The sequence below is a fragment of the Phacochoerus africanus genome, chromosome 6, assembly GCF_016906955.1.
Source record: "Phacochoerus africanus isolate WHEZ1 chromosome 6, ROS_Pafr_v1, whole genome shotgun sequence".
Taxonomy (NCBI): Eukaryota; Metazoa; Chordata; class Mammalia; order Artiodactyla; family Suidae; genus Phacochoerus; species Phacochoerus africanus.
In genome coordinates, this window is record NC_062549.1 from 15,480,526 (window position 1) to 15,493,547 (window position 13,022).

General features: G+C 45.1%; 1 protein-coding gene across 1 annotated transcript in view; it reads right to left on the reverse strand.

Moving 5' to 3' along the window:
* FER1L6 (fer-1 like family member 6) overlaps positions 1–13,022 on the reverse strand; it is a 145,717-nt gene that overhangs the window by 89,312 nt on the left and 43,383 nt on the right. The window contains exons 14-17 of the mRNA XM_047783301.1: positions 11,383–11,483; positions 6,782–6,872; positions 3,013–3,132; positions 633–785 (exon numbers count right to left, since the gene is read on the reverse strand). Of these exons, the coding sequence (XP_047639257.1) occupies positions 633–785; positions 3,013–3,132; positions 6,782–6,872; positions 11,383–11,483 (465 nt within the window). The remainder of the gene's footprint in view (positions 1–632; positions 786–3,012; positions 3,133–6,781; positions 6,873–11,382; positions 11,484–13,022) is intronic.

Genomic DNA, 13,022 nt, shown 5'->3' on the forward strand with positions numbered 1-13,022 from the left:
CTAAAAAGCAAAAAAAAAAAAAAAAAAAAAAATCAGAACTCAAATGGGCAGCACAGTCCACTGTGAGCTGGGAGTTAATCAGTCAAATGACATACTCTTGTTGTCAGCCACTGGTGAGTCTTAAGCCTTTGGACCGCTCTTTCTCCGTGTTTGTCCAAATCTACTCCTGGGATAGACATCCCTTTATAGCAGAGGTAAAATACCCTGGGTCTCCAAGAAAGGTTCAAATATTGATTTAGAGACAGTAGACTCCATCCAGCGAATGTGCTTCTGACCCTGCCTTCGGGAAGGGTGTTAGGACCCAAAATGAAAAGACCATCATATTTTTACCATGTAAAGCCACCAGGACCCCTGAGTTAGCAATTTTATGGAATATAAACCTCCCTTCTTGTACCTTTCTTTGAAATCTATTTTTAAGATACAGATGAACACATGAAATGATGCCATGGATAAATTACACAAGAGGAAAAGGTAGAGAGGAAATGAAAAATGTTCATTCTTCCTAGGAATCGAAGAAGTTAAAAACTAAAGAAACCTGAAGGTACATCCACTGGATTTTTAAAAAGGAATGCTGAGCGACCCAGGAAAAACAGAGGTTTCCCATCTTTGAGTCAAGCATAATGCAGACTTACTTTGAGGAAGTGAGTTTTGATCTTCCCGCAGTGTTTACCCATCTGCTCTCTGATGGGGGAGTAGAGCAGGTCCTTGGCAGCGATGCGGGCATATGCCACCCTCTTGTTGTTGCTCAGCATCCAGATGAAGACGTCAGGGATGGTGTGCTGTGGCTGTGGGGGCAGACAGGAAAGGACTTGATGGGTGGCTGTTTACGTGGGCACTTCCAAGGGTTCTCCTATCCTGAAACAGCCCCCTTCTGCGCAACAAGTTCCTTGACTTGAACCATCTGGGTACTGACACACCCAGGCAATCAAGCCAGTTACGTGTGGCTTCTATGAGGAAGCCTTCAGTCATGTAAACCCCATATGCCAAACTGCACATCACATTTTGGCGATATGCAAGTTGGACTCAACTTGCATCTTTGGTTGCCTACTTTTTTCCATCTGCAAAACAAACATTTTCTTTTTTGTTTGTTTGTTTTTTTTTTAGGGCCGCACCTGCAGCATATGGAAGTTCCCAGGCTAGGGGTCGAATCAGAGCTGCAGCCGCCGGCCTACACCACAGCCACAGCAACTCAGGATCTGAGCTGTGTCTGTGACTATGCCAGATCCTCATCCTTGACCCATTGAGCAGGGCCAGGGATCGAACCCACATCTTCATAGATACTAGTCAGATTTGCTCCCCCTGTGCCACAACGGGGACTCCTCAAACAAACATTTTCTACATCTTCCCATGGATTTTTTTCTTTTTTTGCCGTCTTGTAATAATGATTTATCTTCAAGCACTGGCTCTCCTAAGAGCCAGGTAATCTTTCTAGAATATTCAAATGAAAAACCAAAATCAAAAATGCATGAAGTCTTTGGATGTCTTTCCATTTGGTCTTAAGGAAGGAAAAACAATTTTACAAGGGACTTTACACTTAAATATGATTGCTAAGTGTTTCAGCTCCATTGTAGGTGGCTGTTCAGGAGAAATTGCTCTAAATTGCACAGAAAATTAGACTTTAAAATTGAGCTAATCAAGATAGGAATTTCAGAATTCCCTGCCAAGAGGTCCATTATGTCGTGAGTGTTTGAAATGCACATTTCTGAGCCAACGCAGCTTCCAACACAAAAAGGAGGTATATTGTCATAAGCCCGGCTTTGACATTCTCGGACTGGAAGCAGGTGCTCTTTCTAACCCCATGATCCTCTGGTGCAACTGGTACTCTAAGAAGGCATCCCTGCTCTCCTGACATGGAAACAGACACATCCTTGTGAATGTTTTCTGGCCGCGGGGTCAGTCAGTCACAGATCTGGTTTGAACCTCCTGGGTGTTGATGAAAATGCCTGCATTTCAAAGTGACACCTGTCTCTTGGCTTGTCACGCCTCCAGAGAATGATTGATTTGCAACAAGAAAAACAATAGAAGCAGCAAATCTGTACCTCTTTCAGAAATTTTCCACCACAAAACCAGATATTCACCAGAAGCAAATACAAAGACTTTTTTTAGATCATTACAGGAGTCACCAGAAGATATTGGTCACCACTAGCTTCAAAATGAGAAGCTGCTTTAACTTTTCCTGGACACGAGTTTCAATTTTCTTATGGTTAAAAACCCATCAAAGGTCCTGTGCTTATTTTGACTTTTCTTGAGCTTATTAAGGAATGGGCTTTTCTTTTCTTTCTTTTTTTTTAATGGCTGCACCCATGGCATGTGGAAATTCTCAGGCTAGGGGTCGAATCAGAGCTGCAGCTGAGGCCTAGACCACAGCCACAGCAATGCCAGATCCGAGCAGTGTCTGCAACTTACACCACAGCTCATAGCAACCCTGGATCCTTAACCCACTCATTGAGGCCAGGGATCGAACCCATGTCCTCATGGATACTAGTTGGGTTCTTAACCCACTGAGCCACAATGGGAACTCTGGAGTGTGCTTTTTATTTCTGCTGAATACTCAGGCTTTGTTTTTTAAAAAAATCAATAAAGAGGAGTTCCTGTTGTGGCTCAGCGGTAACGAACCCGACTAGTATCCATGAGGATACAGGTTAAATCCTTGGCCTTGCTCAGGAGGTTAAGGATCCAGTGTTGCTGTGAGCTATGGTTGTAGGTCACAGATGTGGCTCAGATCTGGCGTGGCTGTGGCCGTGGCTGTGGCTGGCAGCTATAGCTCCGATTCAGCCCCATATGCCACAGGTGCAGCCCTAAAAAGAAGAAAAAAAAAATCAATAAAGCTGTACATGTTTGGTTTAATTTAAAAATCTCTTCTTGCCCCCTTCAGATGCATAGCGCCTGCTCAGCTCAGCAGGGCTTGAGAGAAAACACTGTTCCATCTTTCATTCTCATCAAACATGCAAACCCCACTGGGAAGACATTCAGTCTAATCTTCAAACAAGATTTGCCTCTCCAGCTGATTACCTCATCCCCAAGAAAGCGGATTTTTTCCACAAAGTTTTGGGTTTCCTGGATCATTTCATCAAGAGAGAACTTTTTCTTCTGCTGCTGAATGAGCTCCTTGGCCTCCTTGGCTACCGCTTCCTAAAACAAAACAAGAGTCAGTATAGATCTTTCGAGAAAGCTGGACGGCAAGCACAGTCCTATGGCTGGAGGGTCCAGAAAGTTCATCTAATCTCCACACTGAGCCACTCATGAAGCTGTTTGCGGGTCTGCAACTGTGCAGGCTGCCCATTAAAAGGAATTTTGTAGGTCTGCAAAGAGTAAATATCGTCTCACCTTCATTTGACAGGTGAGAAGCAGAGGCTGGGAGAAGCCAGAGGTTTGCCAAGGTCCCACAGCCCCATTAGTTATGACACGAATCTAGGCCTTCTGCTTTTGACAACAGCAACAACAATAATAGTAGCAGCTAAAATGTATTGAGCTCTGGCTCTGTGCTGGGCAATGCTCTAACTGCTATATTTATTGTCTTTTGTCCTTTTGGGGCTGCACCCAAGGCACATGGAGGTTCCCAGGCTAGGGGTCTAATCGGAGCTGTAGCTGCTGGCCTATATCACAGCCATAGCAACGTGGGATCCAAGCCGTGTCTGCAACCTACACCACAGCTCACAGCAACGCCGGATCCAAGCCGTGTCTGCAACCTACACCACAGCTCACAGCAACGCCGGATCCTTAACCCAATGAGCAAGGCCAGGGATCGAACCTGCAACCCTGTGGTTCCTAGTCAGATTCGTTTCCACTGCACCACAACGGGAACTCCTCTAACTGCTATATTAACCCTCGGTACTCCTCACAGTGACCTTCATCCCCATTTTACAGCAGAGGAAATAGAGTCATGCAGCTCCTGAGGGGCAGAGCTGGACTTGACCCCTGCTGAGTCCAGAGGCCACTGCTCTCACCACCTCTTCCCAGAGGCACAGCGGACGCTTCCAGATCAAGTCAGCATCATTGGAGAGATGCCCCAAGGAGCTCAGTGGGAGTGGTGGGAACAGCCCAAAGGGTTTCTTTTGATCAGTCTTTCTGCCTGCATGTGTGTGCTTAGGCAACAAGCCCAAACACTTTCCTAAGGCCCCGACTAAAGGGGTCCTGCCCACACTCTCTGCTTTACCTCAGAGCACCTCTGGTGCCCTGGCACATCAGTCCTCAGGAGATCCTCAAACATGCCCAGCCCAGTTCATCTTTAAGACTGAGATGCCCAAGATTGCCTCCTGCTCAAGGGTTCTTCCTAGACTCTGCATGGCTGGTTCCTCCTCAGGCCTCCATTTGCATGTCACCACTGTCATGCATTCCTCCACTTTTCCCAGCCCCGACGGCCTTTTAAAATGCCCTTCATTTTATATCAGAAACTATAACCACTTTATTTTTTTGTTCTCTGTCCATCTTCTGTCTTCTGATGCAAATGTTAACTTTGCAAGGACAGGGACCCCATTGGTCTTGTCCTTTCCTTGAATTCTCAGTATCTGGTGGAGTTCCCGGCACACAGCAGGTATTAAAGAAATGTTTGTGGAATGAATCGAACATTCAATAAATGCCCCAAGGACAAGCACTGAGTCATTAAAGCCTTGTGTTCCCAGGATCCAGCACAGGGCCTGGCACATAGGAAGCCCTCTGCACCTGTTGATAATTAGAGGAACCAAACACCTGCCATGTACCAGGCACTATCCCAGGAGCCACGGCCTAGGACAGGGGGCAGGCACATGCTTCCCTCCCCTGAGACTCTGGCAACTGGCGAGATGAAAGCAATATATGCAAATAACTAAAATGTGTAAAATACTATGGGACCATCGGGGCCAAAGCTGCATTTTATGGGTGATCTGACATTCGAGCTGAGTCTTAAAAAATGAACTGAATTCATCAGATGATGGGAAGAGAAGGACCGTCCAGGCAGAGGGAACAATTCCATATGAAGGCACATAATCAGTGAGAGTTCCAAATTATTGGCACACAAATACATGGGAAGAGGGGGATGGAGATGAGGCTGGGGGCCAGGTGGGGGTCAAATAGGGGACAGCCCTGTAGAGCATGCAAAAGGGAATTTGGATTTTATCTTACGAACAATGGAGAGACTCCAGGGATTTTTTATTGAGAGTGATCTAAACAGGTTTGTGTTTTAGAGATCATTCTGTCTGTGGTTTAGAAGGTGGATTGGAGGAAAGTGACCAGAAGAGTCTAGGCCAGAGATGCTAAGGGACTCAGGTTAGGCTGTGATTCTGGTGATGACAGCTGGAGTAAGTACCAGAGTCTTTAAAGGCTGGGAATTCAACCTGGCCTGGGGTCCAACTGACTGCTCAGGGTGAGGGATAGGATTCCAAATTGATTCTTAGGCTTCTTTTTGTCCTTTTTTTTTTTTTGGGCAGGGGAGGCACACCTGAGGTACATGTAAGTTCCCAGGCTGGGGTGGAATTGGAGCTGTAGCTACCAGCCTACACCACAGCCACAGCAACGCTGGATCCGAGCTGCGCCTGCAAGGTATGCCTCAGCTTGCAGCCACACTGTATCTTTAACCCACTGAGTGAGGCCAGGGATGGAACCCACATCTTCATGGATACTAGTCAGGTTCTTAACCTGCTGAGCCACAATGGGAACTCTGATTCTTAGGCTTCTGATTGGAGCAACAAGGGAGGCTGATGGTGCTCAGGGGACAGGGAACAAGCTCAGGTGGGAAGATGATGGGTTGAGTGGGATCACTGAGTCAGAGGGGCTATGAGACAAGCAGGTGACATGTCCACTCGGAGGCTGGACATGTAGGCCTGGAAACAAGGGGAGAGAGCTGGGCCACTACAAAGGGACTGAAACCTTGACCTGTTCAGGCCAAGGGCTGGCAGACACAGACAACGAGAGCACTCTGTGGATGATACGTAGAAGATGGGTATTGCAGAGAGAAGGAAGGGCAGCCCAAGGTACCACGAGAGAAGTGGGGTAGGAAGAAGATCTTATATACGCTGCGAGTCTGGTCTCTCTCCCAGTACACAAACCTTCATTAACCGTTCTGGAAATAAGGATACACCAGGTATTTAGAGACTCAGGGTTTAGTCTGTGGAGTATGATTCACTTGCCGTGACCTTAAAAAAAAATCATTTCATCTCTCTGGGCCCCATTCACATCTCGAAAATGTCCCTGGCCAGTCAAACTCTGCGTAATTTTATTTTGCAGAATTCTCATGGCCTCAGGAAAGAGGTCCCTTGGTGCCATTGTTGGAACTAAAGTTTCAAGGAGAGATAATAAGGGTCTGACTTGGTCTGGCATTTCCCACTGGTCACCCATTTAATAGGGACCAAGTGTCTCAAAGGCGCCCAATACAGAGCAGTGTCTCCGGGACCCAGAGAGGTCTCAGCCACTGCCCTGGCCCTGGATCATGCTCACAACTTTTCACACGACTCGTACTGGGAGGTCCACAAAGTGAGGACATGTCATTATGTCGTTCTGTCTCTCAGCTGAAGGTCAGGTGAAAGAGTCCACAGCCGTTGACAAAATACAAATGTCAAAAAAATGCACACGGGGGAAATCCATCAGACTAGACTGTGGGGCTGGCGGGCTTCTAGCTCATTCCTGGAAACATGCAATAAATGCCAGTTCCTCTCCAACCCCCTCATCTACGTATTCCCTTCCCACGCATTCCTCTACCGCCCGCAAATCCAACCTCATGTGGCCTATGACCTGTGCTTCATCCATGAGGTTTATTTTTAAAGCACTTGTTTTAATTCTTTCCATGTATAAATAGATTTTCACATACCAGCTCCTGCCAGCAGAGCGTAAGTCGTTTCTTATCTAAATTGGTTTGGTTCAATATCTTGGGCTTCTTTTCTGCTTCAGAGATAAAGGTACTATAAGAAAAGAATAACAATTTTGAAGCCTACTTAGTGAAAATTTCATTTATATAATTCCAGAGACGTGCAAGTATATTTTCTGCAATACAATTGGGGAAGTCGATGAAGCCACAGAACTAAGATTTTTCATCTCGGATTAAGCGTTAACTTTTCTAAGAGACAACGAAAAAATGGGAAAAGATGCTCAACCCCCACATTAGTTTGGGGGGCTGTTTGTTTTTCCACTTTCTTTCAGTATATACCTATTGTGATGGCTATCCAGGTTCATAACCTGGATAAGAGCAAACCTGAAATAATGCATTTTTTTAATCTTAAATATAATACACACCAAAAAGTTTCTGAAAAGTACATAAAGCAAATATTTTCCATTCAGAGCTGGGCTATAACGTCACATTTTCAAAACCTCACAAAGGACTGAGTAATAACATTTTGAGGGCCAAAGTTTAAAATATGTTCATGAGGAAAATGGTAAAGGTTATGAATGCAATTGAAGAGGAAGTAGAAATGGTTTTAAAACTTGGGGAAATTCGATATTGTCCTCACCAGCAGTAACTTACATGCAAATTAGAATCGGTACCATTTCCACTTACCAAAAATCAGATCATATTCAAGGTTGATAATATTCAAGGGCAAAGAGTCACCCTCCTCTATCATGATAGGAAAGTATTAAATATTATCGTCTTTTAAGAGGCTATTTGACAGCACCCATCAAAATTTAAATGTCCATATGATTTGATCCAAAAATTATGCTAGAATTCTGCCCTTCGAAAACAATGGAAAATGTTTGCAAAAATACGTATACACAATACAAAATGTAATATCGTTTATAGTAGCAAAATACATCAAAACAAATATAAGGGACAAGGTAATTACTATATGATACATGTCCTGTGATAAAACACTGGCGGTAACTATTATGGGCTGCTGTAGAAAGATGCCAGGGATATATTGTAGAGTGAAAAAGCCACCTGCTGAACCAAGTGCGTGATATTTGTGAAGAAATAAGAATACTTAGATGAATGTGTGTGTTTGCAAATGCACAGGAAAGAAATCCAGGAAGACTAATCAAACTTTTCTCTCTGGGGAGTGGGATTGTACAGAGTTGAGAATGCTTTTACTTTATACATTCCTGCATTTGTTTTTTGTTGTAGTTGTTTGTTTGTTTGTTTGTTGTCTTTTTGCCTTTTCTAGGGCCGCTCCTGCAGCATATGGAGGTTCCCAGGCTAGGGGTCGAATCAGAGCTGTAGCCACCAGCCTACGTGGGATCCGAGCCTCGTCTGCAACCTACACCACAGCTCACGGCAACGCCAGATCCTTAACCCACTGAGCGAGGCCAGGGATCGAACTCACAACCTCATGGTTCCTAGTCAGATTCGTTAACTACTGCACCACAACGGGAACTCCCCGTTGCTGCTGCTGTTGTTGTTGTTGTTGTTGTTATTGTTGTAAGATGAGCCTGTAACATCTGTGATGAAAAGAACCAATTGCAAAGGGACAAAAGGGGGGTCTAAGATGTCACGCCTCATAATCAGGAGTCCCACACCAAGCTCTGCCTGCTGGCGATTGGAAGCTTCGCCAGAAATTCTCTTTGGGCTTACTAGTCATTGCTTTTACTCTTAATTTTGAAAAAGAATAAAAAGGATTCTATTGTGAGGAGGGAGGTTTTTTTGTTTGTTTTTTTCATTACTGCTTTTCAGGGCCACGCCTGCAGCATATGGAAGTTCCCAGGCTAGGGGTTGCATTGGAGATGCAGCTGCCAAGCCTATACCACAGCCACGGCAACACCAGATCCAAGCCATCTCTGTGACCTACACCACAGTTCACAGCAACACCGGATCCTTAATCCACTGAGCCAGGCCGGGGATCAAACCCACGTCCTTATGGATACTAGTTGGGTTTGTTACCACTGAGCCACGAGGGGAACTCCTAAGGAGGGAGTCTTTTTGCCTCATGTCTACATTTCCTGGAGGCAGAAGGAATTCATTCTGCTCCCAGGATGGATCAGTTCTAAGAAACACGGCAGGTGCCTCAGACTTTTCATCTCTCTCCCCCTTAAGAAGGGGGAGAAATAACTTATTTCCACAACAGAATTGGGGTAAATGACGGTGGTACACCATTCTGTTCATTCTTTACCTTTCAGACTGAGCCTGCTGCAGGCTGTGGGCAGCCTCCTCACCTCCACATGGCAGGTGGTCTGTTCCTCTTCCAGGGGGACCCCCCCTCCCTAGGCCCAGCCGTTCAACCTTTAAGAGGTGGGGGACCACGAAGTCTCCTTGACCTCAGGTTCAAACTGCCGTCTTAAATCCAGGGTTACCAAATATAAACTGAACATTTGATCTCTGTCCGACCCTCATACATATTTTTTCAGTTGGTTTTAAACTTTAATGATCATCACCTCAAGTAACCCCCTCATATAGAAAAGCTATTGAGCTATTAACTTGCCCACAATTAATTCCTAAAAATATGAAGCTTTTAAAAGATGCTTCAAGGGAATTGCAGGTGGCACTTGGCTCATAGCAGGAGTAGCACTGATACATATTGCTTCTATAATGACAAACAGAAAAGAAATAAAGATAGGAGAAACTACACATTTATTACATTGCTCTGTTTTTTAAAGTGAAAAATGCTTGGGTAGTTGCAAGATTAAGAAAGTCAGAATTTATAGAGCAGAACACCAGAATTTAGCTAGCTGCCGCTTATTCATTTTTTCTTTCCATCAAATGAATCACCATTCCCTTTCTATTCTTTCTATTATAACAGATCCTCATTTTGCTTGTCTCGACCTAATTCATTTCCAGAGTTTAGTCTAAGTTGTTTCCTGATGGGGGAAGATGGGCCCGGTGATCCCCCCCTCCTGCTGTTTTGTGTAGTTCCTTCCCTTTGAATGTGCACTGGTCCTAGTCACCTGCTTCTAACAAATACATCAAGGCTGATGGGATGTCACTTCCAAGGTTAGGTTGTCAAAGACTATCCATCTTCCTGGCATATCCTCTCTGACACTCCTCTCCTGCTCACTCTGATGAACTCAGCTGCCAGGTTGGGAGAGGTGGCTTGGCGAGGTCCACATGGCAAGGAATTGAGGATGGCCTCCAAACAATAGCTAGCCGAGAACCAAAGTCCTCAGGCCTATCTTCAGTCCAACAGTTCATGAAGAACTGAATTCTGCAAATGATCACATGAGGGATCTTGGAACTGAATGCGCCCCAGTTGAGCCCTGAAAAACTGGAGCCCTGGTCAATGCCTTGAGAGCAGTCTGGGAGCCGCTCTGAGCAAAGGACCAGCTAAGCCTCACCTCCTGGATTCATGACCCAAGAAACTGAAATAATAAACACTGTGTATGCCACTAAATTTGAGGACTATTTGTTAGTAAGTAATGGGTAACTAATACACTATGTTTCTTCTGTCTTTTATTGTATTGTCTACTTCCTAGAATAAGAGCCATTAATTGGTACTTATTAGTGTGTTATATAAAAATTTTTTTTAACAGCTGCACCTGCAGCATATGGGAGTTCCCAGGCTAGGGGTCGAATCAGAACTGCTGCTGCAGGCCTATGCCACAGTCTCTATAACACTAGATCCTTATCCCACTGAGTGAGGCCGGGGATTGAACCCACATCCATATGGAGACTACATCAGGTCCTTAACCCACTGAGCCACAATGGGAACTCCCCAGCAAATTCTATGAAATAGTACTTGACTTAACTGATCTATCAAATTGTCAAATGGTTGTTGCGTATCTGCCATACTGGATACTAAGAGCACTAGCATTTTTCTTGTTTCATAAAGAGCCTCCAACAAAAACAAAAAAGTTGATCCCTAGTGGTGTAGCAGGTTAAATATCTGGCGTTGTCATTACTGTGGCTCCGGTAACTGCTATGGCAGGGGTTCAAGCCCTGCCCCAGGACCTTCTATGTGCTTCAGGTGTGGCCAAGAAAAATTAAAAATAAAAAAAATTAATTAAGAGCCTCTGAAGTAAACTTTTCTTTTTCTTCTCTTTTCCTTTTTTTCCCCCTCTGCTTTATGGTTTAGGTGTCTAAGTGCCAGGAAGCACTAGCGAGCCCACAGTGCCAGCTAAATTACTAAACAAAACCAAGGAAGATAAGACACTATACAATGCCCATCTGCATGCACGTACTACCGACTGTCTAATAAGGTAGTTAAAAGCTGGCTCCAGGAGTTCCCGTCATGGCTCAGTGGTTAACAAATCTGACTAGGAACCATGAGGTTTCGGGTTTGATCCCTGGCCTTGCTCAGTGAGTTAAGGATCTGGCGTTGCTGTGAGCTGTGGTGTAGGTCGCAGATGCGGCTCGGATGCCATGTTGCTGTGGCTGTGGTGTAGGCTGGCGGCTACAGCTCCGATTAGATCCCTAGCCTGGGAACCTCCATATGCTGCAGGAGCGGCCCAAGAAATGGCAAAAAGACCAAAAAAAAAGAAAAAAAAAAAGAAAAAAAGAAAAGCTGGCTCCATACAAGCTCAGCTCCCCGACGCCAACTGCCTCTCCGGTACCTGGTCTGACTGATGAAGTCACTGAGCACCGTCTTCATTTTCTCTTCTGGGGCTTCTTCTGACAGCTTAATCAATTCTTTCACTTCTTCTAGACCTTCTTCCTGAAAACAAGCCACAGACGTGGAGGGATGAAGGGGGACAATGAGACGCTGGAGTGGAGACACTGATTCCAACATCTACAGAAATCATATTAAGCTGATTTTTGGTTTGGGAAATGAAGGAAGATAGCCCTTGTTTTTTGTTTTTGTTTTTTTTTTTTTGCTTTTGCTTTTTGTTTTCATCTGAACTGGGAAATGCTACTGCATTCTTTGAACCTTCCTTTTCTTAGCTGGAATTGGTCCAGATTCAAGTCTTTTCCCATGTTGCTCAAACGCATTTCTGTCCCAGATTTATTCCTGAACCGGCTTCCATTCATTTAAAATCTACCTTGTTGGGAAACCTAATGTCATGAGAAAGACCTGACAAAGGAGAGAACATTAGATAAATTATCAAAAACCTCAAAAGCAATGTCTACGTCCATTTGTTATATGGGAACACAACCGCACTGAATGATCCCGACATTAAAGGGCTGTCAATTTTTCTAATTATTGGCGGGTTGGTGGTGGGCTGGGTTGTTGGAGGAAGGGGGACAAGTTGTATACGACAATGGCTACACGCTTGGACACTTAATCATTGTGGGGTTTTTTTTGTTTTGTTTTGTTTTTTTGTCTTTTTTAGGGCCGCACCTGCATCATATGGAGGTTCCCAGACTAGGGGTTAAATAGGAGCCGTAGCTGCCAGCTTAAACCCCAGCCACAGCAGTGCAGGATCCAAGCCATGTATGTGATCTACACCACAGCTCATGGCAACACTGGATCCTTAGTCCACTGAGCGAGGCTAGGGATTGAATCTGCACCCTCAAGGATGCTAGTCAGATTTGTTAGCCGCTGAGCCATGATGGGAACTGCATCATCGTGCTTTTTTTACTGGGCCTAAATTCTCAGATTCTGCCCTTTCCATGGCTTGGAGGAAAATGGCACCCCAGGGGCAATGCACGTCACCACGGCTTTGCTAGAATTTACATGAAGGACACCCTCCACCACATGTCTGGGATATCTGTTTCTGTCATCACTCTAAGTACAGGCAACAATGTGGCGGGGTTACAGATTTAGGCTTGGGAGTTCCCATTGTGGCTCAGCTAGTTAAGAACCTGACTAGTATCCATGAGGATGTGGATTCAATTCCTGGCCTTGCTAAGTGGGTTAAGCAATCCAGTATTGCCATGAGCTGTGGTGTAGGTCGAAGATGCAGCTCGGATCTGGTGTTGCTGTGGCTCTGGTGTAGGCTGGCAGCTGTAGCTCCAATTTGTTCCCTAGCCTGGGAACCTCCATATGCGTGCCTCCCAAAAAAGAAAAAGATTTAGGCTTGAGAGTCAGACTACCCATGTTCAAATCTAAGCTGGATCAAGGCCCCTCACCCAGTCCAGGCGGTATCAGGCGACCTAACCCTCTGCCCAGTTTCCTCATTTGTAAAATCGGGTAAGGACAGTACCCACGTACAGCTCCATAGGGAGGTGTGTGCTCTTTCAAACGGAGCTTGGGGCTTAGCAAACATACAATCAGGACAAGTGCAGCAGGGACCCAGGCTCTGAGAAAAGAATT